The 22839-nt window shown below is 59.0% G+C and overlaps 2 protein-coding genes across 29 annotated transcripts in view; one reads left to right on the forward strand and one right to left on the reverse strand.

The window, feature by feature from the left end:
* PHRF1 (PHD and ring finger domains 1) overlaps positions 1–18568 on the forward strand; it is a 38291-nt gene extending 19723 nt beyond the window's left edge. For 10 of the 21 annotated variants that reach the window (XM_063783637.1, XM_016919996.4, XM_016919987.4 and 7 more), the window contains 12 exons: positions 3307–3404; positions 3778–3953; positions 4754–4883; positions 7902–8029; positions 11483–11664; positions 11969–12088; positions 12806–12960; positions 13430–16069; positions 16705–16856; positions 17010–17270; positions 17463–17591; positions 18142–18568. In XM_063783637.1, coding sequence (XP_063639707.1) covers positions 3314–3404; positions 3778–3953; positions 4754–4883; positions 7902–8029; positions 11483–11664; positions 11969–12088; positions 12806–12960; positions 13430–16069; positions 16705–16856; positions 17010–17270; positions 17463–17591; positions 18142–18285 — 4308 coding nt within the window. In that variant the 5' untranslated portion in view covers positions 3307–3313 and the 3' untranslated portion in view covers positions 18286–18568. The remainder of the gene's footprint in view (positions 1–3306; positions 3405–3777; positions 3954–4753; positions 4884–7901; positions 8030–11482; positions 11665–11968; positions 12089–12805; positions 12961–13429; positions 16070–16704; positions 16857–17009; positions 17271–17462; positions 17592–18141) is intronic. The other 11 variants (XM_063783638.1, XM_016919988.4, XM_016919990.4 and 8 more) reach the window with 4 other exon arrangements.
* A 494-nt stretch (positions 18569–19062) lies between these two features.
* IRF7 (interferon regulatory factor 7) lies at positions 19063–22740 on the reverse strand. Of its 8 annotated transcripts, none has more exons than XM_016919999.3 (11): positions 22437–22740; positions 21800–22102; positions 21552–21714; positions 21247–21457; positions 20926–20984; positions 20624–20849; positions 20401–20487; positions 20235–20315; positions 19714–20103; positions 19507–19625; positions 19063–19308 (listed from the first exon to the last, which is right to left on the reverse strand). In XM_016919999.3, exons 2-11 carry the CDS (start codon positions 21817–21819, stop codon positions 19153–19155), a joined length of 1512 nt encoding a protein of 503 aa, XP_016775488.1. In that variant the 5' UTR covers positions 21820–22102; positions 22437–22740; the 3' UTR covers positions 19063–19152. The 8 variants fall into 8 exon arrangements, with proteins under 8 accessions (XP_016775488.1, XP_016775490.1, XP_016775494.1 ...); XM_016920001.3 differs by having other exon boundaries at positions 20926–20981; positions 22437–22594; XM_016920005.2 differs by lacking the exon at positions 20401–20487 and having other exon boundaries at positions 22437–22597.
* Between the last annotated feature and the right edge of the window lie 99 nt (positions 22741–22839).

Consider the following 22839-nt stretch of genomic DNA (forward strand, 5'->3'; position numbering starts at 1 on the left):
TCACGCTGTTGTTGGTGCAGGAATCGCTGGCTATCCTTTTGCAGACACTGCAGGGGCCTCCTTGGGGGTCCTGCAGGCAGCCACCACGTTTGTCTCATCGTCAGTTCGCCCTCCTTGTGGCCTGTGGGAGTACAGGGGCCTTGCAGTGCGCTCCGCCGGCCCTTCCAGGTCCCCAGCCCCTGCTTGGTCCTGCCCTCTGCTCCCAGCAGCCGGGAGATAGCCACGCCTCTGCTCACATTTGCAGACATCTGGCCTTCCCTCCTTTCTCACGAGTCTGAGCCTAAATCCATGTTTTGTGAGTTTCCTGAGTGCTCTGCCCTGATGGTCCTCACCTCCTCGGGGTTCCTGGGAGCGTCTGCTGCCAGTTGCCCCGGCAGGCACTGAGTTGGTTGCTGTGAGTCTGAAGGGCAGGGCTGCTGCCTTGACTATCCCAGCAGCCTGGTCATTGCAGCCCTGGGCACAGTGCTTATTGGCTGTTGATTACTGACTTACACCGTGAATATATGCAGAATGCTTAAAAAGGAAAAAAAAGGTGGAGGGGTGGCTCAGCACTCCATGCCCATGTGTAGGACTGGTCCTCTTTACCTGTGGCTGCGGCCACTCTGGGCATATGAAGGAAGGGCGTGGGCTGGCCTGGAATCGCTGGACACGGCCTGAGAGGCCATGGCATGATAGAGAGACCTGGTCCTGGTCGCCACAGGCACCGTCTTGGGCAAGGCCCTCATCGCAGGCCGGGGCCGTGAGCCTTCTAGTGGCTCGAGGGCAGCTGGTAGGCCAGTTTTCACGCACAAAGCCTGGTTTTCCTGTTAGCTTTTATTTTACTCATTTACTTATTTTTTTCAAGGCAGAGTCTTGGTCCGTCATCCAGGCTGGAGTGCAGTGGCGCCATCTTGGCTCACTGCAACCTCTGCAGCGAGTCACTGCAACCTCGGTTCAAGGTTCAAGTGACTGTCCTGCCTCAGCCTCCTCAGTAGCTGGGATTACAGGCACGTGCCACCACACCTGGCTAATTTTTGTATTTTATGGAGAAACGGGGTTTCACCATGTTGGCCAGACTGGTGTGGAACTCCTGGGCTCAAGTGATCCGCCCACCTCGGCCTCCCAAAGTGCTGAGATTAAAGGCGTGAGCCATTATGCCCAACCTAGTTGTAGTACCTTCTAACAAGGCTCTTGGGAATGTTTACAACTTAATTAAAATTTTTTATTATAAATTACATTTACAAATTTGATATATTGATTTTCTTTCTACCTATACTACTTGAATTACTTGGCAGATAAAACAACGCAAGTACATAAAAACCCTGGTGGATCTAAAACATTAAAACTGATCAATATAACGATTCTCCTACTTCTAAACATTTCTATACTGTTACAATTTGCAGTCTGCTAAATTTTCAGTTAAGTCTGACTTAAAAATCACACGTCTAAAATTACTCAGTTCCTCATGTCAAAATGGAATCACAGTAGGCCGAGGTGGGTGGATCACCTGAGCTCAGGAGTTCGAGACCAGCCTGGCCAACATGGCGAAACCCCGTCTCTACTAAAAATATAAAAATTGGCCGGGCGTGGTGGTTCACACCTGTAACCCCCGATCCTTGGGAGGCTGAGGCACGCGAATACCTTGAACCTGGGAGGCGGAGGTTGCAGTGAGCCGAGATTGCGCCACTGCACTCCAGAGAGACTAAAAACAAAAAACAAAAAAAACGCTATCTGTAGATACACTGACATTACATGAAATAAGATACAGTTTCTGATTTTTTTTCTTTTTTAAGTTACAATCTAATTTAAAAGTGTGTGTTCACCAGGGAGGCGGTGCAGGGGCTCACTGAGGCCTGTTAGGTGTGGCCCTCCCCTCCCTGGGCAGGTCAGATCTGAGCACCTTCAGCTGCAGGGCCACCAGGCTCCCTGTGCAGGTGGAGCCATGGGTGCCTGCACCGTAGCTGGGCAGGTCTCGGCAGCCCTCCTTGTCCCCGTGCTCGTATTTAAACTTGCAGCCAATCTCCTCTTCTCGGGGATGAGTGTGGGGGACACAGGCCTGGCCTGGCTGTGGATGGGTGCCTGCCGGGCGCAGAGGGGCCTTCTGCTCGGGCCTCAGGTGAGCCGCAGCCTCCTCCAAGGCTGCTGGAGCTCAGTGGTGGGAAAGTGGGTTGGACCTTTTCAGACTTTGGAATTCTTTGAAAGAAGGTACTGCTCATCCTTGCCTTTGTCCCCAGAGAACTTGTATAAGAGCAGATGTTAGGGGACCTAGTTAGGCTCTTGGGGTGCCCCCACCCGCCACCCCCCTCTGCTGGCCTGGCAGGGCGTGTCGTGTGCCCGGGGCAGTCGGCTTCTCTTCCTGCATGCCTGTCTCCTGTCTTTCTTGTATGGCCCTGGCAAGGGCCACACAGCGGACACCTTCTCATAGGTGCAGGACTCTTGGGAGAATGGGTTTACTCTTGTTTAACTCGTATCTTAGATCCTAGAACAGTTCAGCCCGTGGTAAGTGGTAGTTAAGTTCAGTTGAATTCAGGCTCAATTTTCAGGGAAATCATCAGCTTGACTCCCTTCCCTTGATTGTTTTTGCCTTGCTCAGGGCTGTCTGGGGTCTTTGGGATGAAGTTTCAAGGATCTTTGCATAGACTCCCGAGCCTCGGCTGCTTGGAGGGGCACACATACCTCATACCAGTGGCAGCACTTCCCAAACTACCTTCCCGGAAGGCTCGATAGAAACAATTAAAACATAGTTTCCTTTCAGCAAAGAAACCTTCGCCTTCTTCAGTGGCTTGGTGTGAGGTGCAGTGTTTGAACCCGTGGGAGTGAGGGTTGGGGAGACAAGCTCTCTGGGAAGGGGGCCCCACAGGCAGCACCTACCGCAGGAGCTCAACGTGAGCCACTGTCGGCCTCTGGGTGTGTGTCGTGTGTCGCAGCCAGCTCAGTTGCTGTCAGGATACCACAGGCTGGGCAGCGTAAACCGCAGGTCTTCCTTTTCTTGGTTTTGGAAACTGGACGTCTGAGATACCAGCAGGCCTGGTTCCTGGGGAGGCCCCCTTCCTGACTTACAGACTGCCGCCTCCCCGCTGTGACCTCACCTGGCCTTCCCTCATCTAAGGACACCAATCCTATAACCTTAAAGGTTCCATGTCTATCTGCTGTCACATCGGGGGTTAGGGCTTCTTACGAATTTTGGGGGGATGCGGGTCAGCCCATAACAGAATGCATCGCAGACTTGGGTGCCATCGGAGGCCTGCTTTGTGGTCCCCTCACTTGAGGAGGTTTGGGAAAGCTGTGAGCAGCACCCGGATGCTTTGGCCCTGCTCTCTCCTGTAGGTACCACATGGAATGCTTGGACCCCCCTCTCCAGGAGGTGCCGGTGGACGAGTGGTTCTGCCCGGAATGTGCTGCACCTGGTGTTGTCCTTGCCGCTGGTAAGGACACTGCTCCCGTCCCAAGGCGCACATGGGCCTTCTCACTGTCCGCTCTGCGGTCCCCGGGGTTAGGTTTGGCTGCTATGTGGGGAGGACATCTAGGGCTGTCTCATGGGGGTTAGGGTTGGCTGCGGTGTCGGGAGGACATCTAGGGCTGTTCGGACTCATCTTCTCGGGGATGTGTGTGGGGTCCATTGGCTGGGGGGTTCCGGTCCTCAATGTTAGGAGCACCAGGCTCCATGAGCAGCCCTGGGTCCTGTGCACAGGTCAGCCCGAGCCAGGGCTGCTACTTGGCCGGCAGCCACAGGGGGAGCCGTTGGGGGAAGCGTGTGGCCTGTGAGTGTGGCACATCAGCCCTGGTGGTTCTTCCCAGATGCGGGTCCCGTGAGTGAGGAGGAGGTCTCCCTGCTCTTGGCTGATGTGGTGCCCACCACTAGCAGGCTTCGGCCTCGAGCAGGTAGGACCCGGGTGATAGCCAGGACACGGCAGAGTGAGAGAGTGAGAGCAACCGTGAACCGGAACCGGATCTCCACTGCCAGGAGAGTCCAGGTGGGTGGCCCAGCCCTGACGCCAGTCGCAGAACCCCAGCTGCCCAGAGTGATCTCAGCAGTCTGGGTGGGTGGGAGGGGCGTCGTCGGCACTGTGGGGTCCGCCCGGCCCCGGTGGCTCATGTTCTTCGGCCTGCTGAGGGGAGCAGGTGAGTGCACCCCAGGGTGACCCCAGCGGCCCAAGGTGGGGCTGCCTCTGAGCACCTGGAGCCAGGTATTGAGGGGCAGGTGAAGCCTGGCCCTGGGGGTGGGGGCTCTAGGAAACCCCCCTTGTTCCCCAGGCCCCATGCCAGCACCGCTCCCTCTAGGCACCTGTGAGCACCTTCCTCTTGCACTGGACCTGGTGCTCGGTTTCAGGTGCTCCCTGCAGCCTCTGTCCTGACAGCAGCCTTTCCCTGGGCATTGGACAAGCAGGAGGGTCTGGGCTGTGGGCATGTGGTGTGTGCCCTTGGCAAGCCTAATGCTGAATTTGGAGTGGACTGAGAAGGCTGGGTGGGGAGGGGGCTGTCCCTGTCCAGTGCCCTGCCCAGTACCTGCGCCACCCCCGTCACAGTGACTGGTGCCCTCTCGTGTGCCCCTGGGATGCTGTCTGTCCCCCACCCTCCTTGCCCCCGTGGGAGTGCTTGGCAGCCTCTGGCAGGGGAGAGGAAGGCTGGGCCGTGGCTGCTGCAGTGGCGGGTGGGGAGGCTGTCCTGCTTCTCTGGCTGCCATTGCGGGCTGTGTTCTGGGCTCCATTTGGGGTCTGTGCTGGACCGGCTGAGGCCCCAAGGGCATCTGACGGCACCGCTCCTTTGCCTGTAGCACACACCAGGGCACCTCGGGTCTTCCCTGCTGGACGAAGCCATCGAGGCCGTGGCGACTGGCCTGAGCACCGCCGTGTATCAGCGCCCCCTGACGCCGCGCACTCCCGCCCGACGGAAGAGGAAGACAAGTAAGCCTGAAGGGACGGACTCTCCCGCCAGCCACATGCTGGGACCCACGCCCGAGGTCCACTCACTGCTTCCCTCAAGGCTGTGGGCATTTCCATTTCTTCTTTCTGCAAGTTAATCTTCTCAGCTGAAAACACTACACAGAAGCCGCACCGGGCCCGGGAGGTGTGGGTCTGATGTGCCGATCTGTGACCACGCTGCCTCTGGCATTGTGTCAGGGTGATGCCGGCCTTCCCGCATTGTTCCCCTCTGCTTTCTGGAAGGATTGCATCCTGAAGTTTATGGAAGCAGTCTTGTCATTTTTGCTGTAAACATTTGTCAGAATACGCCCTGAAGCCATCTGGGCCTGGGCTTTTCTGTGGGGGTCGAGTTGAGATCAGTGATTTCACGTCTTGTCTTGCTTCTGCCCTGTTCAGGTTTTCAGTCCTTTTCTCTGTGAGTTTTGGTAATTTTGTCCCAGTGCTGGTTAACTTTGATGACTTGGTTCTCAGAGGTCCACTGTGAAGTGACTAATTCTCCCTTAAAATTAACGGGCCGCTCCTGGGGAGAGCCGTGGACTGCACCTTGTCAGACACCCCCGGCGCTGGTGCGCGTGCACATTTGGCTCTCAGAAGAGCATTCCCTCTCCCTCGTGGGGATTTAAGTCACTGTGGACGCATGGACTCCTGCTTTACTCAGTGTGCTCTAATCTGTGATCTTTTAGAAATTAACTGTATTGAAGCATGCATACTTTTTCTTTTTTTTTTTTTCTTTTTTTTTTTTTTTTTTGAGACAGAGTCTCGCTCTCCCAGGCTGGAGTGCAGTGGCACGATCTTGGCTCACTGCATCCTCCACCTTCCAGGTTCAAGTGTTTCTCCTGCCTCAGCCTCCCAAGTAGCTGGAATTACAGGCACCCGCCACCACGCCCACCTAGTTTTTGTATTTTTAGTAGAGATGGGGCTTCACCATGTTGGCCAGGCTGGTCTTGAACTCCCGACCTCAGGTGATCCGACCACCTCAGCCTCCCAAAGTGCTGGGATTACAGGCCTGAGCCACTGCGCCTGGCCTGAAGCGTACGTGCTTTTTATTAAGTGAATGCACTCGCTTTAGTGTGTAGTCCTAGGTTTGACAGACGTAACTTCCATTCCAGCCAGCACAGAAATAGTTATGAGACCACACTTCGGCCCCACCAGCAGCCCTGTGGCCATGTGCATCACTGTGTGTCGGTCGTGCTGGTCCTGAGTCTCCGGAGGACTCGGCGTCTGTGGGTCTGGTGCAGGGTCCTGGGGCTCCGGGGGACTCGGCGTCTGTGGGTCTGGTGCAGGGGACCAACTTGCTCCTTTTGTTCAGCACAGTACTCTGGGAATCTCTGTAATTACCTGTGTCTGTGGATGATTTTTTATTATTGAGAAATATTCCATTGTATGAATATACCACAGTTTGTCCTGTTGATGGGTGTTTGGCTGGGTGTTTTTTGCAGTTAAAATTGTTTTAATCTTTATGTCACTACAGATGTGCAGTGAGCTCATTTGTGTTAAAGTCTCAAGCAGTCCACCTGCCTCGGCCTCCCAAAGTGCTGGGGTTACAGGTGTGAGCCATGGTGCCTGGCCCTGATGAGAATTATGTAAGATATTTAATGGTGCACTCAGGGATGTCAGGCTCTGTTCTTCGGTGCAGCTCATTTTCTGTGTCTCTCCCCGATAGGAACACATTATTTTTATTCCTTTTTTTTTTTTTTGAGACAGGATCTCATCTTGCCCAGGCTGGAGTGCAATGGCGCAATCTCAGCTCACTGCAACCTCTGCCTCCCAGGCTCAAGCAATTGTGGTGCCTCAGCCTCCTGAGTAGCTTGTAATCCCAGCACTTTGGGAGGCTGGGGCAGGTGGATAGCTTGAGGCCAGGAGTTTGAGATGGCGCCACTGCAGTCCAGCCTGGGTGACAGAGTGAGACTCTGTCTCCAAAAATATATATATATATATATATATATATATGTATATATGGTTTATTTCTCCGTTTAAAAATCTTTGACGCCGGGCACAGTGGCTCGCACCAGCACTTTGGGAGGCTGAGGCGGGTGCGTCACCTGAGATCAGGAGTTCAAGACCAGCCTGGCCAACTTAACAAAACTCTGTCTCTATTACAAATACAAAAATTAGGCCGGGCGCGGTGGCTTACACCTGTAATCCCAGCACTTTGGGAGGCCGAGGTGGGCGGATCACGAGGTCAGGAGATCGAGACCATCCTGGCTAACACGGTGAAACCCCGTCTCTACTAAAAATACAAAAAATTAGCCGGGCATGGTGGCGGGCGCCTGTAGTCCCAGCTACACGGGAGGCTGAGGCAGGAGAATGGCGTGAACCTGGGAGGCAGAGATTGCAGTGAGCCGAGATCACGCCACTGCATTCCAGCCTGGGTGACAGAGCGAGACTCCGTCTCAAAAAAACAAAACAAAAGAAAACAAAAATACAAAAATTAGCCGGGTGTGGTGGCACACGCCTGTAATCCTAGCTACTTGGGAGGCTGAGGCAGGAGAATCGCTTGAACCCAGGAGGCAGAGGTTGCAGTGAGGTAAGATCGCACCAGTGCACTTCAGCCTTCGTGACAGAGCAAGACTCCGTCTCAAAAAAAAATTTGGGCAGGCGTGGTGGCTCACACCTGTAATCCTAGCTCTTTAGGAGGCTGAGGCAGGAGGATTGCTTGAGCCCAGAGACCAGCCTGGGCAACATGATAAGCCCTATCTATAAAAAAATTAGCTGGGCACGGTGGTGCCTACCTGTAGTTCCAGCTGCTTGGGAGGCTGAGGCAGGAGAATCACGTGAGCCCAGGAGTTTGAGGCTGCTGTGAGCTGAGATTGTGCCACTGCACTCCAGCTTGGGTGACAGGGCAAGATCCTGTCTCAAAAAAAAAAAAAAAATTGCAAGCCGGTGCGTGTGGTCCCGCTGTACCGGCTCCTTGGGCTCCGTCCACTGGGCTGGACTCACAGGAATGGGGCAGGGAGGGCCCAGCACAGAGAAGCACAGACTGCAACCTCTTTTCCTTAGGAAGACGGAAGAAAGTGCCGGGAAGAAAGAAAACCCCGTCCGGACCATCCGCAAAAAGTAAGAGCTCAGCCACAAGATCTAAGAAACGCCAACATCGAGTGAAGAAGAGAAGAGGGAAGAAGGTCAAGGTGAGCATTGGGTGGCAGGGCCTGAGTCTCCTGCTGGCCACAGCACCCTCACGTGGTTACGGGGCAGGGCCTAAGCCTCCCGCCGGCCTTGGCACCCTCGCGCGGTTATGGAGCAGGGATCATCATCGTCTTTGCTTTTCTGTATTTACTCAGTGATTTGCTGATGGAAATGAACATTTCTGTAGCACAGACTGAAGATGGGGTTGAGGCCAGCTGTTTCCTGAGGCACACTGAGGGGTTGAGGGGTGGTCGTGTGCCCCCAAGGAACCTTCCTGAAGCCATCAGCTGGTCGGGGAGCCAGGTGTGAGCCAGGCCAGTGCAAGCCCTCTGGCGGAGGCCCCCAGGAGCAGCTGTGGGTTTCAGGCAGGCCTGGCCAGCCTGGCTCTGAGGAGTGACACAAGCCGTATCTGACAGGCCCCGTCCACCTCCTCTGACCCATGTTCGCTGGGCTCTGGGAGCGGCCTCCTTGGTATACGTCGTGGCGTTTGTTGTCCTAGGCCCTTTCCATCCAAAATCATGGACCAGACATTTAATATTCATTTTTAGTTGATTCCTAATTATTGTCTGTGTTGATGGGGTGGAGGGTGGTGTGTCATTCGTGTGCATGTTTGTGATGCTCAAACCGGGACTAAATGTATCACCTTGTCCACTCGGACTGCACATTTAAAACACCTTAATATGTAAAAACTTGAATTGCGGCCGAGCGCGGTGGCTCACACCTGTGATCCCACCACTTTGGGGGGCTGAGGCGGACGGATCACCTGAGGTCAGGAGTTCAAGGCCAGCCTGGCCAACATGGTGAAACCCCATCTCTACTAAAAAGACTAAAAATTAGCTGGGTGTGGTGGCAGGCACCTGCAGTCCCAGCCTCAGGAGTCTGAGGCAGGAGAATCACTTGAACCCCAGGAGACAGAGGTTGCAGTGAGCCGAGATTGCACCACTGCACTCCAGCCTGGGAGACGAGAGCAAAACTCTGCCTCAAAAACAAAACAAAACAAAACAAAACTGAGTTGCAGCCATTGTTCAAGTGTTTGCTGAATCTTTTTTTGTTTTTTGTTTTTGTTTTTGTTTTTTGTTTTTTTTTTTGAGACGGAGTCTCACTCTGTCCCCACGCTGGAGTGCAGTGGTGCGATCTCGGCTCACTGCACCCTCCACCTCCCAGGTTCAAGTGATTCTCCTGCCTCAGCCTCCTGAGTCGCTGGGATTATAGGCGTGTGCCACCACGCCCAGCTAATTTTTGTATTTTTATTAGAGATAGGGTTTCACCATGTTGGTCAGGCTGGTCTTGAACTCCTGACCTCGTGATCTGCCCACCTCGGCGCCCAAAGTGCTGGGATTACAGGAGTGAGCCACCGTGCCCAGCCTTTGTTTTGTTTTTTGAGATGGTATCACTCTGTGGCCCAGGCTGAAGTGCAATGGCTCAATCCCAGCTCACTGCAGCCTTGACCTCCCCAGGCCCAGGTGATCCTCCCACCTCAGCTTCCTGAGTAGCTGGGACTACAGGCATAGCCCACCGTGCCCGGCTAGTTTTTGTATTTTTCATAGACACAAGGGTTCGCCATGTTGCCCAGGCTGGTCTTAAGACTCCTGGGCTTAAGCAGTTTGTCTTCTAAGCCTCACAAAGTGTTGTTTGTTTGTTTGTTTGTTTGTTTTAGGTTGGGGCGGGAACAAAGTCTGGTTCTGTTACCCGGGTTGGAGTGCAGTGACATGATCCTGGCTCACTGCAACCGCCTTGACCTCCCAGGCTAAGGTGATCCTCCCACGTCAGCCTCTCAAGTAGCTGGGACCACAGGCTCACGCCACCTCACCTAGCTAATTTTCTTTTTTTGGTGGAGACGGGGTCTCACCGTGTTCCCCAAGCTGGTCTTGAACTCCTAGGCTCAAATGATCCTCCTGCCTCAACCTCCCAAAGTGCTGGGATTACAGGTGTGAGCGCCAAGTCTGCTGCATCTTTATGTGAATTTATACTCAAGATTATTGTTTATTTCCTAGTAAATATGAACTCATATAATACATATTTATCTAAAACCATATTTTAGTTTTTTTTTTTTTTTTTTTTTTTTTGAGATGGAGTTTCGCTCTTGTTGCTGAGGCTGGAGTGCAGTAGTATGATCTCAGCTCACTGCAACCTCGGCCTCCCAAATAGCTGGGATCACAGGTGTGTGCTACCACGCCCGGCTAAGTTTTGTATTTTTAGTAGAGATGGGGTTTTGCCATGTTGGTCAGGCTGGTCTTGAACTCCCGACCTCAAGTGATCCACCCACCTTGGCCTCCCAAACTGCTGGGATTCCAGGTGTGAGCCACCATGCCTGGCCCTCTTATTTTAGTTTTAAATGCATTATTCGAACATCCGATCTGTTTATTCATTCAGACAAAATTCCTGGAGTAGAAGCTAAAGCCATGACCAGGTGTTGGATAAGGACCTGCTATTTCCCAGTTCTCAGGTCCCCTGGGCGCTCTCTCCCTTTGCTTTGCGGGGTGCCCTGAGCCTGGGTTGGAACCTCGTCTCCCATCCCTGTGCCCAGAACACTCCTGGGCGTCCTCCTGAGCTTTTTGTCCTCGGCTGGCCTGCATGCTGTTTCTGTGGTTCCTTTCTTCTGCAGACAGCGTTCTGGGACCACAGCCTGGGGGCCCGATGGCAGGTGAGGGTGTTCGCCCTTGGGAGGGGCGGCGCCTGCCTTCAGGCGATGCAGTCCCAGCCACAGCGGGAGGCTGCCCTGTCCGCTCTGCCTAGAATCAGAAGGAAACAGCTAGTAACTCTTAGGGTTTTTAGGAATTTAGGAATAATGACAGCGCTTAAAATCTAAATTTGTGTCATCTTCTCAAGGCTTTTTTGGTGTTCTTGTTTGTTTGTTTTTGTTTGTTTTTGAGACAGAGTCTCGCTCTGTCCCCCAGGCTGGAGTTACAGTGGTGCAATCTTGGTTCACTGCAACCTCTGCCTCCCGGGTTCAAGCAGTTCTCTTGCCTCAGCCTCCTGAGTAGCTGGGATTACAGGCGTCCGCCACCACGCCCAGCTAATTTTTGTATTTTTAGTAGAGATGGGGTTTCACCATGTTGGCCAGGCTGGTCTCGAACTGGCCTCAAATGATCTGTCTGCCTTGGGCTCCCAGAATGCTGGGATTACAGGTGAGCCATCAAGGGGTTTTACTGTCAGTCATCAGTTGAATTTTTTGTTTCCCTCTTTGTGAGTTTTCACTTAATGCTACTACGACGTGATGGTGACACTGCAATGCCCGAGAGCCTCTGGTAGCCTGCAGGAGCTTCACGGCCGATGTGTGTGGCATTGTTCCTGCTTGTTGGTCATCATGCCTGCGAAGCCCATTGACTTTGGCTTAGTATTTTCCCGCTCTAGTGTTCGCTGTTGCTGATGAAGGCTTCACGTGGCATTTACAGAGCCCTCGTAGATGCCATCCCCGTCTCTCTGTTCATCTTTTTCTTTGTTACTGGATTCAGAGTGAAGCCACCACTCGCTCTCGAATCGCGCGGACGCTGGGCCTGCGCAGGCCTGTTCACAGCAGCTGCATCCCATCAGTGTTGAAGCCAGTGGAGCCCTCCTTGGGGCTGCTGAGAGCGGATATTGGAGCTGCCTCTCTGTCTCTGTTTGGAGATCCCTATGAGCTGGACCCCTTTGACAGGTGAGTGAACTGGTGATGGTCCTGCCTGGGCACCCGCTCCTCTCCCTGGGGGCTGTGGGCACGGGGCCCCGAGGTGCATGCGGAGGCGTTAGGTTTTGTGTTTGAGAGTGAGGGTGGCCATTCCTCCCACCGCCATACGGTGCAGGTGGGCGGCGTGGAACTCAGAGGTCTGGTGCGGGGCCCGAATCACACGTGCCGCCACATGGCCAGTGCTCGGCCATCCTCCTCCGTGCCGTCTCCCTGGGCTGGGGGTTCTGGGAGCTGGGAGTCACCTGTTCCCTTTGGCCTGTGTCCTCCCCTCTAGCAGTGAAGAGCTTTCTGCAAACCCTCTTTCCCCTCTGAGTGCCAAGAGACGGGCTCTGTCCCGGTCAGCCCTGCAGTCCCACCAGCCCGTGGCCAGGCCCGTCTCCGTGGGGCTTTCCAGGTGTGTGAGGGCAGAGGCTTCTGGGGAGGTGGGGGCAGCAGTCGGGCATCGGATGGGAGTTCTAGGGTGGGGCCGCGATAGCCTGGCTCTCTGTGGCCCTGGGTGGCCTCAGCACCTCCCCTCAACTGTCACGCTCATCAGTCGGCTCTTGGCGTGAGGCAGTGCTGCAGCCCATCCTGTGTCAGAGGCCACGGCCTGCCCGTGAGCGTGGACTGGGAGTTGCTGCAGCTCCACGAGGTGGCCCCTCTGCCCCCCACCCCGGCCTGAGAGCCACCAGCACAGGGACACCACCTCGGGCAGGAGCAGTGGCCCTGGTGAATAAGGCTGTCATCAGAGGTCACCTTTTGGCCAGTTCTTTTGTTTCGCCACAAGAACAAAAAAAGAATTAACCAAAACCAACAAAACAGGTAAAGGTGCTTGTCTGCCCCCTCCCACCTGTTGGTGGAGTTGGGGGTGGCAAAGGCACCAGAGGTGACTTCTCCCAAAAACGCCTGGTTTCCCTGGGGCCAGAGCTGCGAGGTGGGGCTCCCTCCCTCCCTCTGGGAGGCCCCGGTGAGCACCTCTTAGAACAGCAGCCGGAGCCAGGGCTGTGGGGGAGGCGCAGGCCCGGCCCAGCCCCACTCTCCCCGGCTCCCGCCTGCTGCAGGGCTCTGCCTGGGTGCGGGCCCTCAGGCTGTGGGAGGCAGTGACGGCAGGGCCTCGGGTCTGTGCCCACAGGAGGCGCCTCCCTGCCGCGGTGCCAGAGCCAGACTTGGAGGAGGAGCCAGTGCCTGACCTGCTGGGCAGCATCCTGTCGGGCCAGAGCCTCCTGATGCTGGGCAGCAGTGATGTCATCATCCACCGCGACGGCTCCCTCAGCGCCAAGAGGGCGGGTGAGTGCCTCCCCTGCCACGGCCCCTTCCTCTGTGGGCTGCTGGTCCTCAGGCTGTTCCCAAGCACTCAGCCCATGTCTCAGTCACGGAAGATGTAGCTGAAGTTGGGGGGACCATTCCTCAGCCATTTTTCTGCATTGATTTCCCTTTTTGAGCAGTTTCTCAGTTAGCTCCGAGTTCTTACCCAGCCCCACAGCTTCATGTTCATAAGAACATGTCCTGATGGGGTACTGCCCCCGCCCCTGGTTAATATCGTGTCCTGATGGCCTCAGGCACTGTACTTTGTCATCCACAGAGTGGCTGTTGAAGCAGCTCTCCGGGTGTGGAAAGGTGAGGTGTCCACCTCAACAGGCAGACAGGAGTTTAAAGCGCACGACCTCACAGAAAACCAGTTGTGATAAAAGTTAAACCACTGACATTTAAGAAGAGTGGGTGGGAAATGATTGCCATTGACTTTTTTGTTTTTTAGCTCCAGTTTCTTTTCAGCGAAACTCAGGCAGTCTGTCCAGAGGGGAAGGATTCAAGGACTGCCTGCAGCCCCGAGCACTGCCCTCCGGGAGCCCGGCCCAAGGCCCGTCAGGAAACAGGCCACAGAGCACAGGGCTCAGCTGTCAAGGCAGGTCCTGCATCCCCGCCCGCACCTCGGGGGCACCTGTGAGGCTGGACTTGTCAGCAACCCCTGGGTCGGTTCAGGCTCGGAACTTGTCAAATGGGAGTGCGCCTGGCTTCAGACAGAGTCACAGCCCCTGGTTCAACGGCACCAACAAGCACACTTTGCCCCTTGCTTCTGCCGCGTCTAAGATCTCAAGCAGAGATTCTAAGCCCCCATGTCGCAGTGTGGTGCCGGGGCCTCCCCTGAAACCAGCGCCCAGAAGAACAGACATCTCTGAGCTACCCAGGATACCAAAGATCAGGAGAGATGACGGTGGTGGCAGACGGGACGCGGCCCCGGCCCACGGGCAGAGCATTGAGATCCCCAGTGCCTGCATCAGCCGACTGACTGGCAGGGAGGGCGCCGGGCAGCCAGGGCAAGGCACACGGGCAGAGAGCGAGGCCAGCAGCAGGGTGCCCCGGGAGCCCGGGGTGCACACGGGCAGCTCCCGGCCCCCAGCCCCCAGCTCCCATGGCAGTTTGGCCCCACTGGGACCATCAAGAGGGAAAGGGGTTGGATCGACCTTTGAGAGCTTCCGGATCAATATTCCTGGAAACATGGCACATTCCAGCCAGCTCTCCAGCCCTGGCTTCTGTAACACGTTCCGGCCTGTGGACAATAAGGAGCAGAGGAAGGAGAACCCCTCACCCCTCTTCTCCATCAAGAAGACGAAGCAGCTCCGGAGCGAGGTCTACGACCCATCCGACCCCACCGGCTCCGACTCCAGCGCCCCTAGCAGCAGCCCCGAGAGGTCTGGCCCTGGCCTCCTGCCCTCTGAGATCACACGAACCATCTCCATCAACAGCCCGAAGGCCCAGACGGTGCAGGCTGTGCGCTGCGTCACCTCCTACACGGTGGAGAGCATCTTTGGTACAGAGCCCGAACCCCTTCTTGGACCGTCCTCCGCTGTGTCCAAGCTCCGGGGTGCAGTGGCTGCCGAGGGGGCCTCTGACACGGAGCGAGAGGAACCCACAGAGAGCCAGGGCCTGGCTGCCCGGCTGCGGAGGCCATCCCCCCCAGAGCCCTGGGATGAGGAGGATGGGGCGTCTTGCAGCACCTTCTTTGGCTCTGAGGAGCGGACGGTGACCTGTGTGACTGTCGTGGAGCCGGAAGCCCCACCCAGCCCGGACGTGCCGCAGGCTGCCACCCACAGAGTCGTGGAGCTCAGGCCCCCTTCCCGGTCCCGCTCCACATCGAGCTCCCGCAGCAGGAAGAAGGCCAAGAGGAAGAGGGTGTCCAGGGAGCACGGACGGACGCGCTCTGAATCCAGGGACAGGAGCTCGAGGTCAGCGTCACCATCAGTGGGTGAGGAGCGCCCCAGGAGGCAGCGGTCCAAGGCCAAGAGCCGGCGGTCCTCCAGCGACCGCTCCAGCAGCCGAGAGCGAGCTAAGAGGAAGAAAGCCAAGGACAAGAGCAGGGAGCACAGGCGGGGCCCTTGGGGCCACAGCCGGAGGACGTCCCGGTCGCGGTCGGGGAGCCCTGGCAGCTCTTCCTATGAGCACTATGAGAGCAGGAAGAAGAAGAAAAGGAGATCAGCGTCCAGACCTCGGGGAAGGGAGTGCTCCCCCACCAGCAGCCTGGAGAGGCTCCGCAGGCACAAGCATCAGCGGGAACGCAGCCACGAGTGGCCAGACAGGAAGGAGAGTGTGGTGTGGCCCCGAGACCGCAGGAAGCGGAGGTCCCGGTCCCCAAGCTCGGAGCACAGGGCACGGGAGCACAGGCGGCCTCGGTCCCGTGAGAAGCGGCCGCAGACCCAGTCCCATTCCCCAGAGAGGAAGGGGGCTGTGAGGGAGGCTTCCCCAGCGCCCCTTGCACAGGGGGAGCCAGGGCGGGAAGACCTCCCCACCAGGTTGCCAGCCTTGGGGGAAGCACATGTCTCGCCGGAGGTGGCTACGGCCGACAAGGCCCCCCTGCAGGCTCCCCCTGTCCTGGAGGTGGCAGCTGAGTGTGAGCCCGACGACCTGGACCTGGATTATGGCGACTCCGTGGAGGCGGGACACGTCTTTGATGATTTCTCAAGCGACGCCGTTTTCATCCAGCTCGATGACATGAGCTCACCACCTTCTCCCGAAAGCACAGACTCTTCCCCGGAGCGAGACTTCCCACTGAAGCCTGCGTTGCCCCCAGCCAGCCTGGCCGTGGCCGCCATCCAGAGAGAGGTGTCACTGATGCACGATGAAGACCCTTCGCAGCCCCCACCCCTGCCAGAGGGCCCCCAGGAGCCACATTTGCTCAGGCCGGACGCGGCTGAGAAGGCTGAGGCACCCAGTTCCCCGGATGTGGCGCCTGCGGGGAAGGAAGACAGCCCCTCTATGAGTGGGAGGGTACAGGAGGCAGCCCGGCCTGAGGAGGTGGTTTCGCAGACCCCCCTGCTGCGGTCCAGAGCCCTGGTGAAGCGGGTCACCTGGAACCTGCAGGAGTCGGAGAGCAGCGCCCCCGCCGAGGACAGAGCCCCCCGTGAGTAGTGCCCCGGCCCCCACCGAGGACAGAGCCCCCAGTGAGTAGGTCCCTGACCCCCGCCGAGGACAGAGCTCCCAGTGAGTAAGGCCCCGGCCCCCGCCGAGGACAGAGCCCCCCGTGAGTAAGGCCCCGGCCTCCACCAAGGACAGAGCCCCCAGTGAGTAGGTCCCTGGCCCCCGCCGAGGACAGAGCTCCCAGTGAGTAAGGCCCGGGCCCCCGCCGAGGACAGAGCCCCCCGTGAGTAAGGCCCCGGCCTCCACCGAGGACAGAGCCCCCTGTGAGTAGGGCCCTGGCCCCCGCTGAGAACAGAGCCCCCTGTGAATCCGACTCCTGTCGAGGACAGGGCCCCTGAGTGAGTAGGGCCCCGGCCACCACAGGGAGCTTCTGGAGCCAGGGAACACTGGGATAGTGTGTGTGGGGGTCTCCTGCAGGTGGGCAGAACAGGTCATGGTCGGGGATCAGTGGCTAGGAGCTGGCACACCTCACAACCTCCCCTTGCTGCTGGGGGTGGATCTGAGGGCTGCTCTGTGGTCCTTGCTCCTGGCGCTTTTCTGGATTTTTCCAGCCATGAAACAGCATTCTGGGCAGGGGTGGGCACAGAGCACCCACCTCCCTGTCTGTCGGGCCCCCAGGGGCACCACTTCACAGGCCACAGAAGCCCCGAGAAGGAGCCTGGGACATGGAGGACGTGGCCCCCACAGGGGTCAGGCAGGCGTTCTCCGAGCTGCCCTTTCCCAGTCACGTGCTTCCGGAACCCGGGTTCCCAGACACAGACCCCTCTCAGGTGGGTGTCTGGGCTGGAGGGCTGTGGGCCGTGGGCAGTGGCCTGGCACCCGTGCCACACACACCACACTAGGCTGGGGCTGAGGCCTCACGGCTCCTGGGCACAGAGCTGCTAGCTGTAGGGCCCAGTGCTCAGCAGGGGTGTCCCTCCCAGGTTTACAGCCCCGGCCTGCCGCCTGCCCCGGCCCAGCCCTCAAGCATCCCACCCTGCGCACTGGTCAGCCAGCCCACGGTCCAGTTCATCCTTCAGGGGAGCCTGCCGCTAGTGGGCTGTGGGGCAGCACAGACCCTGGCCCCAGTGCCCGCTGCCCTGACCCCAGCCTCAGAGCCAGCCAGTCAAGCCACTGCAGCCAGCAACTCGGAGGAGAAGACCCCGGCCCCCAGGCTAGCTGCAGAGAAAACCAAGAAGGAGGAGGTGAGTCCTGCCTCCTCCCACTTTCCCCATGTTCCCGTCTTACTTTGAAACTAAAGTTGCTGGGGCTGAGTTTATGGGCGGAAGGTGGTCGCTGTGCCTCTGGAACTGCAAGGGTGTCCAGAACCACAGTGCCTCTGGCCAGAGGGACTCCCAGCTCCCTTCCTGGCCGCATCACACACGTGTCCCCTCTAGTACATGAAGAAGCTGCACATGCAGGAGCGTGCTGTGGAGGAGGTGAAGCTGGCCATCAAGCCCTTCTACCAGAAGAGGGAGGTGACCAAGGAGGAGTACAAGGACATCCTGCGCAAGGCCGTGCAGAAGGTGGGCTGCGTGCGAGCCTGTGTGTGGGGCTCGGGGTCACGGGCGGTACGTCACTGCTGTCTCGTCAGCATGGACTTTGGGGTGACCATGAGTGCAGGCCCGAGGTCAGCCAGCCAGGTTAGGGGTCGGGGGCTGTATTGCCACATCCTGTAGGCCTGGGGTCAAGCCTGTTCGCCTGTGGCTGCCCCTGGCAGATGCTTAGGAAGGAGGGTGCCTCAGTGCACCCTGGGTAATTTAAAACTACCCAGCCCACGCCCAGCTTACAGGTGGGAGAACGACCCCCAGAGGTGAGCAGTTGCCTGGTGACGTCTCAGCCCATGCTCCCCCCTCCGACACCGTGGGACCCACCCTCAGTGGCCTTGTGAGCGGCATAGCGAACAGGACGGGGGTCTCACATAGGTGGGGCGGCCTCTGCCGCCGTCTGTCTGCGTGCTGCACCCAGGGCCTGCTCCTGAGCAGGGCAGGCGAGGGAGCCCAGCTTTGGCCCTGGGCTCTGGCCCGGAACATCTGGATGTGAAAGGGCATTTGGTGATTGCACCTCTTTCTCCAGATCTGCCACAGCAAGAGTGGAGAGATCAACCCCGTGAAGGTGGCCAACCTGGTGAAGGCGTACGTGGACAAGTACAGGCACATGCGCAGACACAAGAAACCAGAGGCCGGCGAGGAGCCGCCCACGCAGGGGGCCGAGGGCTGAGGCCAGGCAATCACGGGCTATGCCCGGGGAGCTGTCGGGAGTGGCGGGAATCGGGGCCATGCCCGGGGAGCTGTCGGGAGTGGCGGGAATCGGGGCCATGCCCGGGGAGCTGTCGGGAGTGGCGGGAAATGGGGGGCATCAGCATGCCTGCCGTCGGGTTCCTGCGCTGACACCTGGTCTGTGCGCCTGTCTTGCTCACAGTTGAAAACTGGACACTTTTGTATGTATATTATAGAGACACTGTTTCCATTCTAATTTATCAAAAATGGATTATCTTTAGAAACCTCTTGATTGACTTACTACTTGGAAGATAAAGCACTTGGTGATCAAGAGGGGCTCCTGGTGGGGTGGCGCGTCTTTGATAAATCTCTAGGTGGCCTCCCGCCAACCGCTGCTGTGTACCTCTGGCTCTGAATTAGGAATATCTTTACTTTCTCTTTTCCAATTATGTTGTGCTCTTGTAAATAATTGCTCGAGTTTGCACTCAACACCGTTGCCTCCTGGAGGCAGGGTGCAGCAGTGGCAGCCTGAGGGCTGGCGACAGGTGTCCTGCATGGGGAAATGCTGCCCCTGCCCTCGGCACAGCTGGTGGGAGTGGCTTTGGCGGCCACTGGCCTGTCAACAGTCTTGTTCTTTGAGTCAGAGCTTGGCTGTGATGTGTGTGGTGAAGACAGAAGTGAGTTGGTGTGCAGGGAGGCCGTGGAGGTCCCCTCCCTCCCTGGGCCTCACCCGTGTGCAGCCTGGACCCAATTCCCCACCAGCCAAGATGCCAGTACGTGTTCTGGAGTTCTTTTTATTAGACTGGGCGGCCGCGGCCAGCTCTAGGTGGGCTGCTCCAGCTTTCTGGAGTTCTCATTAGACTGGGTTCTAGGCGGGCTGCTCCAGCTCCATAAGGAAGCACTCGATGTCGTCATAGAGGCTGTTGGTGCTGGACAGGCAGAGGCTGAGGCTGCTGCTATCCAGGGAAGACACACCCTCACGCTGCGTGCCCTCTAGGTGCACTCGGCACAGCCAGGGTTCCAGCTGCCAGGAGGGATCGGGCGTCTGTCAGTGACCCGGCGTGTGGCCTCCCCTCCCCCTCCCCAGGCTCTGAGAGCGTCGGGCATCTGTCAGTGACCCGGTGTATGGCCTCCCCTCCCCCTCTCCAAGGCTCTGAGGGCATCAGGCGTCTGTCAGTGGGCCTGAGCACGTGGCCTCCCCTCCTTGAGGCTCTGGTCTCACCTTCACCAGGACCAGGCTCTTCTCCTTGGGCCTCCCAGCTGACAGGTCCTGCCCGAAGCCCAGGTAGATGGTATAGCGTGGGGAGCCACGGCGCTGCCGTGCCCGGAATTCCACCAGCTCTGAAGAAGGGGACTCTGCTGAGTACCTGGCAGGCAGGTGCTCCCAAGGACCCCTGGAGACAGCCCCCCAGGCAGGGGCCTCACTGACCTCCGAAGAAGACTCTGAAGTCGAAGATGGGGGTGTCACAGTTCCGAGGCAGCAGGCAGGCTGGGGTGGAGGGGCTGGCGGAGCCTGGGGGGCCGCCCACCTCCCAGTACACCTTGCACTTGCCCATGCGCCGGGCCCACAGCTGTGGCCCCCGAAGCTCCAGGTGCAACCCAGGGGCCACATGCCGCAGCAGTTCCTCCGTGTAGCGCAGCTGCTTCTGGTCCGGGAGCTCGGCAGGGCTGGGGAATGCTACCTGCTGGGGGTCTGTGGCTCGGACAGCTGGGTCTGGGGGCCCGTATAGGAACGTGCAGCTAGGGTGTCCCACCACCTTCTGCAGCACCGTGCGGCCCTTGTACATGATGGTCACGTCCAGCGCCCCTGGGCTGGGCTCTGTGTGGAGACCAAGCTGTGAGTGACGGGGGTGGGCGGGGACAGGCTGTGAGTGACGGGGGTGGGCGGGGACAAGCCGTGAGTGACGGGGGTGGGCGGGGACAGGCTGCCCCTTCCTGGGATCCACTCACCTTGCACCGCGGTGCGGGCGCTTGGGGAGGGTGACAGGTACGGCTCTGCCTGGTGCGGGGACTCTGGGGCCGCGGCCTCGCCTGCATCCGGAAGGGAATCCTGTGCTGGCACCTCATCCCTAGCCCCTCCCTGTGCCCCAGGCCTCCCAACCCCTACCCCTCTCACCTGTCGTTAGTGCCGCAGGCTGGGGCCCGGGGCTGGGGGTCGTCTCTACTGCCCACCCGTACAGCTCCCCAGCAGGGAGCCCTGGGCCTGAGGAGGGGAGGACAGTGGGAACGGTGGTCCCCTCCTAATTCTCCAGCTCCCCAATCCCCAGCCCCCTTCTCAAGTGTCCGTCCAGGTGCACTGGCCCCTCCCGCGCTCCCCGCCTCCCCGGGCACGCCCACACCTCCAGCACAGGCCCCAGTCAGGGGAAGCCCTTCTTGTCCCTCTCCAGGAGCCTTGGTTGGGACTGGATCTGCCCCCCATGACGCTGTCAGCAGATGGTCCGCCAGGCAGCTCTGTTGCACTGCCTGGAGCAGGAGGTCCCCCTTGTCACCAGCCGGGGCAGGGAGGGGGCCTGGGGCTTGGAGTCCAGCATCTGTGTGTGCCAGGAATGGCCCTGGGGGCCCACCCTGCAGGGAAAAGTCAGGGTCAACGTAAGCAGTTCCGCGGCCTGGTAGGAGGAGAGGCAGGCAGAGAGAAGGCTACCTGTGGTGGTGGGACAGCTGCGGGGGCCTCTGCCTCAGTCTGGTCCGTGCCTGGGCCTTCTGAGAAAGAATGGGGCAGGCGTTAGGCCCCGACACCAGAGTGAGAGAGACAAGGAGAGCCTGGTGTAGCCCCCACCAGCTTCCTGGCTGTGAACCCTTAGGCTGTGGCCTGAGGAGGTGGGGATGTGGCTCTCCACCTGTCCTGGGCCTGCTGGCAGCCTCTCCCAGAACAGCTTCTAAAACCACAAATCTGACCCAGACAATGTTCCCCTTTGCCCAAGCAGGACGAATGCCAACGCCCTTGGCAGCCGGCATCGCTCACCTCGCCAGCACAGCTCCCGGCTGAGCGCGTACACCTTGTGCGGGTCGGCCGGGTCCCCCGAGTTATCTCGCAGCATCACGAAGCGACGCGTGCTGCGCAGTGCGCAGCGGAAGTTGGTTTTCCAGCCGGCGCGCTCCGCAGTCTCAGCCTCGGGGGGCGGGTCACCTCCCCTGCTGCTAGGCGGCCACCTGCCGCGGGCCACAGCCCAGGCCTGAAGAGGGGGACAGAACACGTGTGCCGGGCCCGCGGGGTCCTAGGCGGGCTCTCCCACCCGGGGCGGGGCGGGGCGGGGCTGGGGTCCCCACCTTGAAGATGCGCGCGTCGGCCTCGCTCAGGTCTTTGCGCGCGAAGTGTTTCCAGGGCACGCGGAAACAGGTGCGGGCCTCGTCCAGCCACTGCAGCCCCTCATAGCAGCCGCTGCTGATCTCTCCAAGGAGCCACTCTCCGAACAGCACGCGTGGGGCTGCCCTGCGGGTGTCCGGCCGCGGAGGGTCAGGGCCGGCTGCAGGGCGCTCGGGGACTGGCATCTGGAGAGGGTGGGCCGGGCTCTTACCTCTCAGGAGCCAAGGCCATTGCTCCTTCTGCAGGGGCAGTTAGGTGGCGGTCAGGTGTTACAACAGGGGAGGTAAGGGCTCCTGTCGCAGCAGACGCCAGGCCGCGGCCACAGGTCGTGTGGCCAGGTGTCACAGGTGTCCACAGGTGTGGACTGAGGGCTTGTAGCCACCGAGGCTGCCTCGGTGTGGATCTCTTGGCAGAGGGGGCTACAGGTGTGACTGCAGGTGTGGCCGGCGCGCACACATGAAGTCACAGGTGTTGAACCAGTGTCCAGGCCTGGCGGGAAGGTGCAGGCCGGACCCTGCGGAGACGGGAAAGGCGACGTCAGGGGCGGGTCAGGCTCCCGGGAAAGCGAAACCTAAACAGTGGCGCTTCGCACCCTCCTCGATCCCACCCCGTCCGGTTCTCAGCTCCGCGGAACCCCGCCTCTGCCTCCGCCTCCCTCCTCGATCCCACCCCGTCCCGTTCTCAGCTCCGCGTAACCCGTAACCCCGTCTCCGCCTCCGCCTCCCTCCCCGCCCGACCCTCATCTCTCAGGCTCCCCCAGCCCTTGGCTCTACCCCTCCGGGGTCACGGAGCCCCCACGGAGGCTCTCGCTCCCGGCCTGCACCGCGTGGGTCTGGGGTCCCCAGTACCTGGGTGCCAGAGCCGCCGGGACGGGAAGTTTCGTCTCGCGGGGAAGCGGAGGGCCGGCGCTTTTATTACGGTGGCCGGGCCGGATGCGGGGCCCGAGGGGCTGCAGGTGCAGCCCAGGAGGTCCCGTGGCCAGGCGGGAGTTTCCGGGAAGGGCGCGCGCCGCCTGTTCTTACTATTGGATGCGACCAGCGGAACCCCGCCCCGGCCAGCGCGGAGTAGGGAGGAGTGGAGGGCGCTGGGAGTGGCTGCGGTGAGCCGAGATGGAGCCACTCCACTACAGCCCAGGGGACAGAGCAAGACTCAGTCTCAAAAAAAAAGGAAGTGGGTAAGGGGAGGTGGACGTGCCTCGAAAAAGGGGCAGCTGCACCGTTTGCGTTTCTTTTTTTGAGATGGAGTTTCGCT

Source organism: Pan troglodytes, chromosome 9 (assembly GCF_028858775.2).
Source record: "Pan troglodytes isolate AG18354 chromosome 9, NHGRI_mPanTro3-v2.0_pri, whole genome shotgun sequence".
In the NCBI taxonomy this organism is placed as follows: Eukaryota; Metazoa; Chordata; class Mammalia; order Primates; family Hominidae; genus Pan; species Pan troglodytes.

Excerpts from the sequence above, each read along its gene's own strand:
- IRF7 (XM_016919997.3), bottom strand. The coding sequence starts at position 21,773 with ATGCCAGTCCCCGAGCGCCCTGCAGCCGGCCCTGACCCTCCGCGGCCG. Across the intron at positions 20,985-21,246 it reads CCGGGAGCTGTGCTGGCGAG|AAGGCCCAGGCACGGACCAG; the intron begins GTGAGCGATGCC and ends ATTCTTTCTCAG. Across the intron at positions 20,316-20,400 it reads GCCTGCGGCACTAACGACAG|GCGAGGCCGCGGCCCCAGAG; the intron begins GTGAGAGGGGTA and ends TTCCGGATGCAG.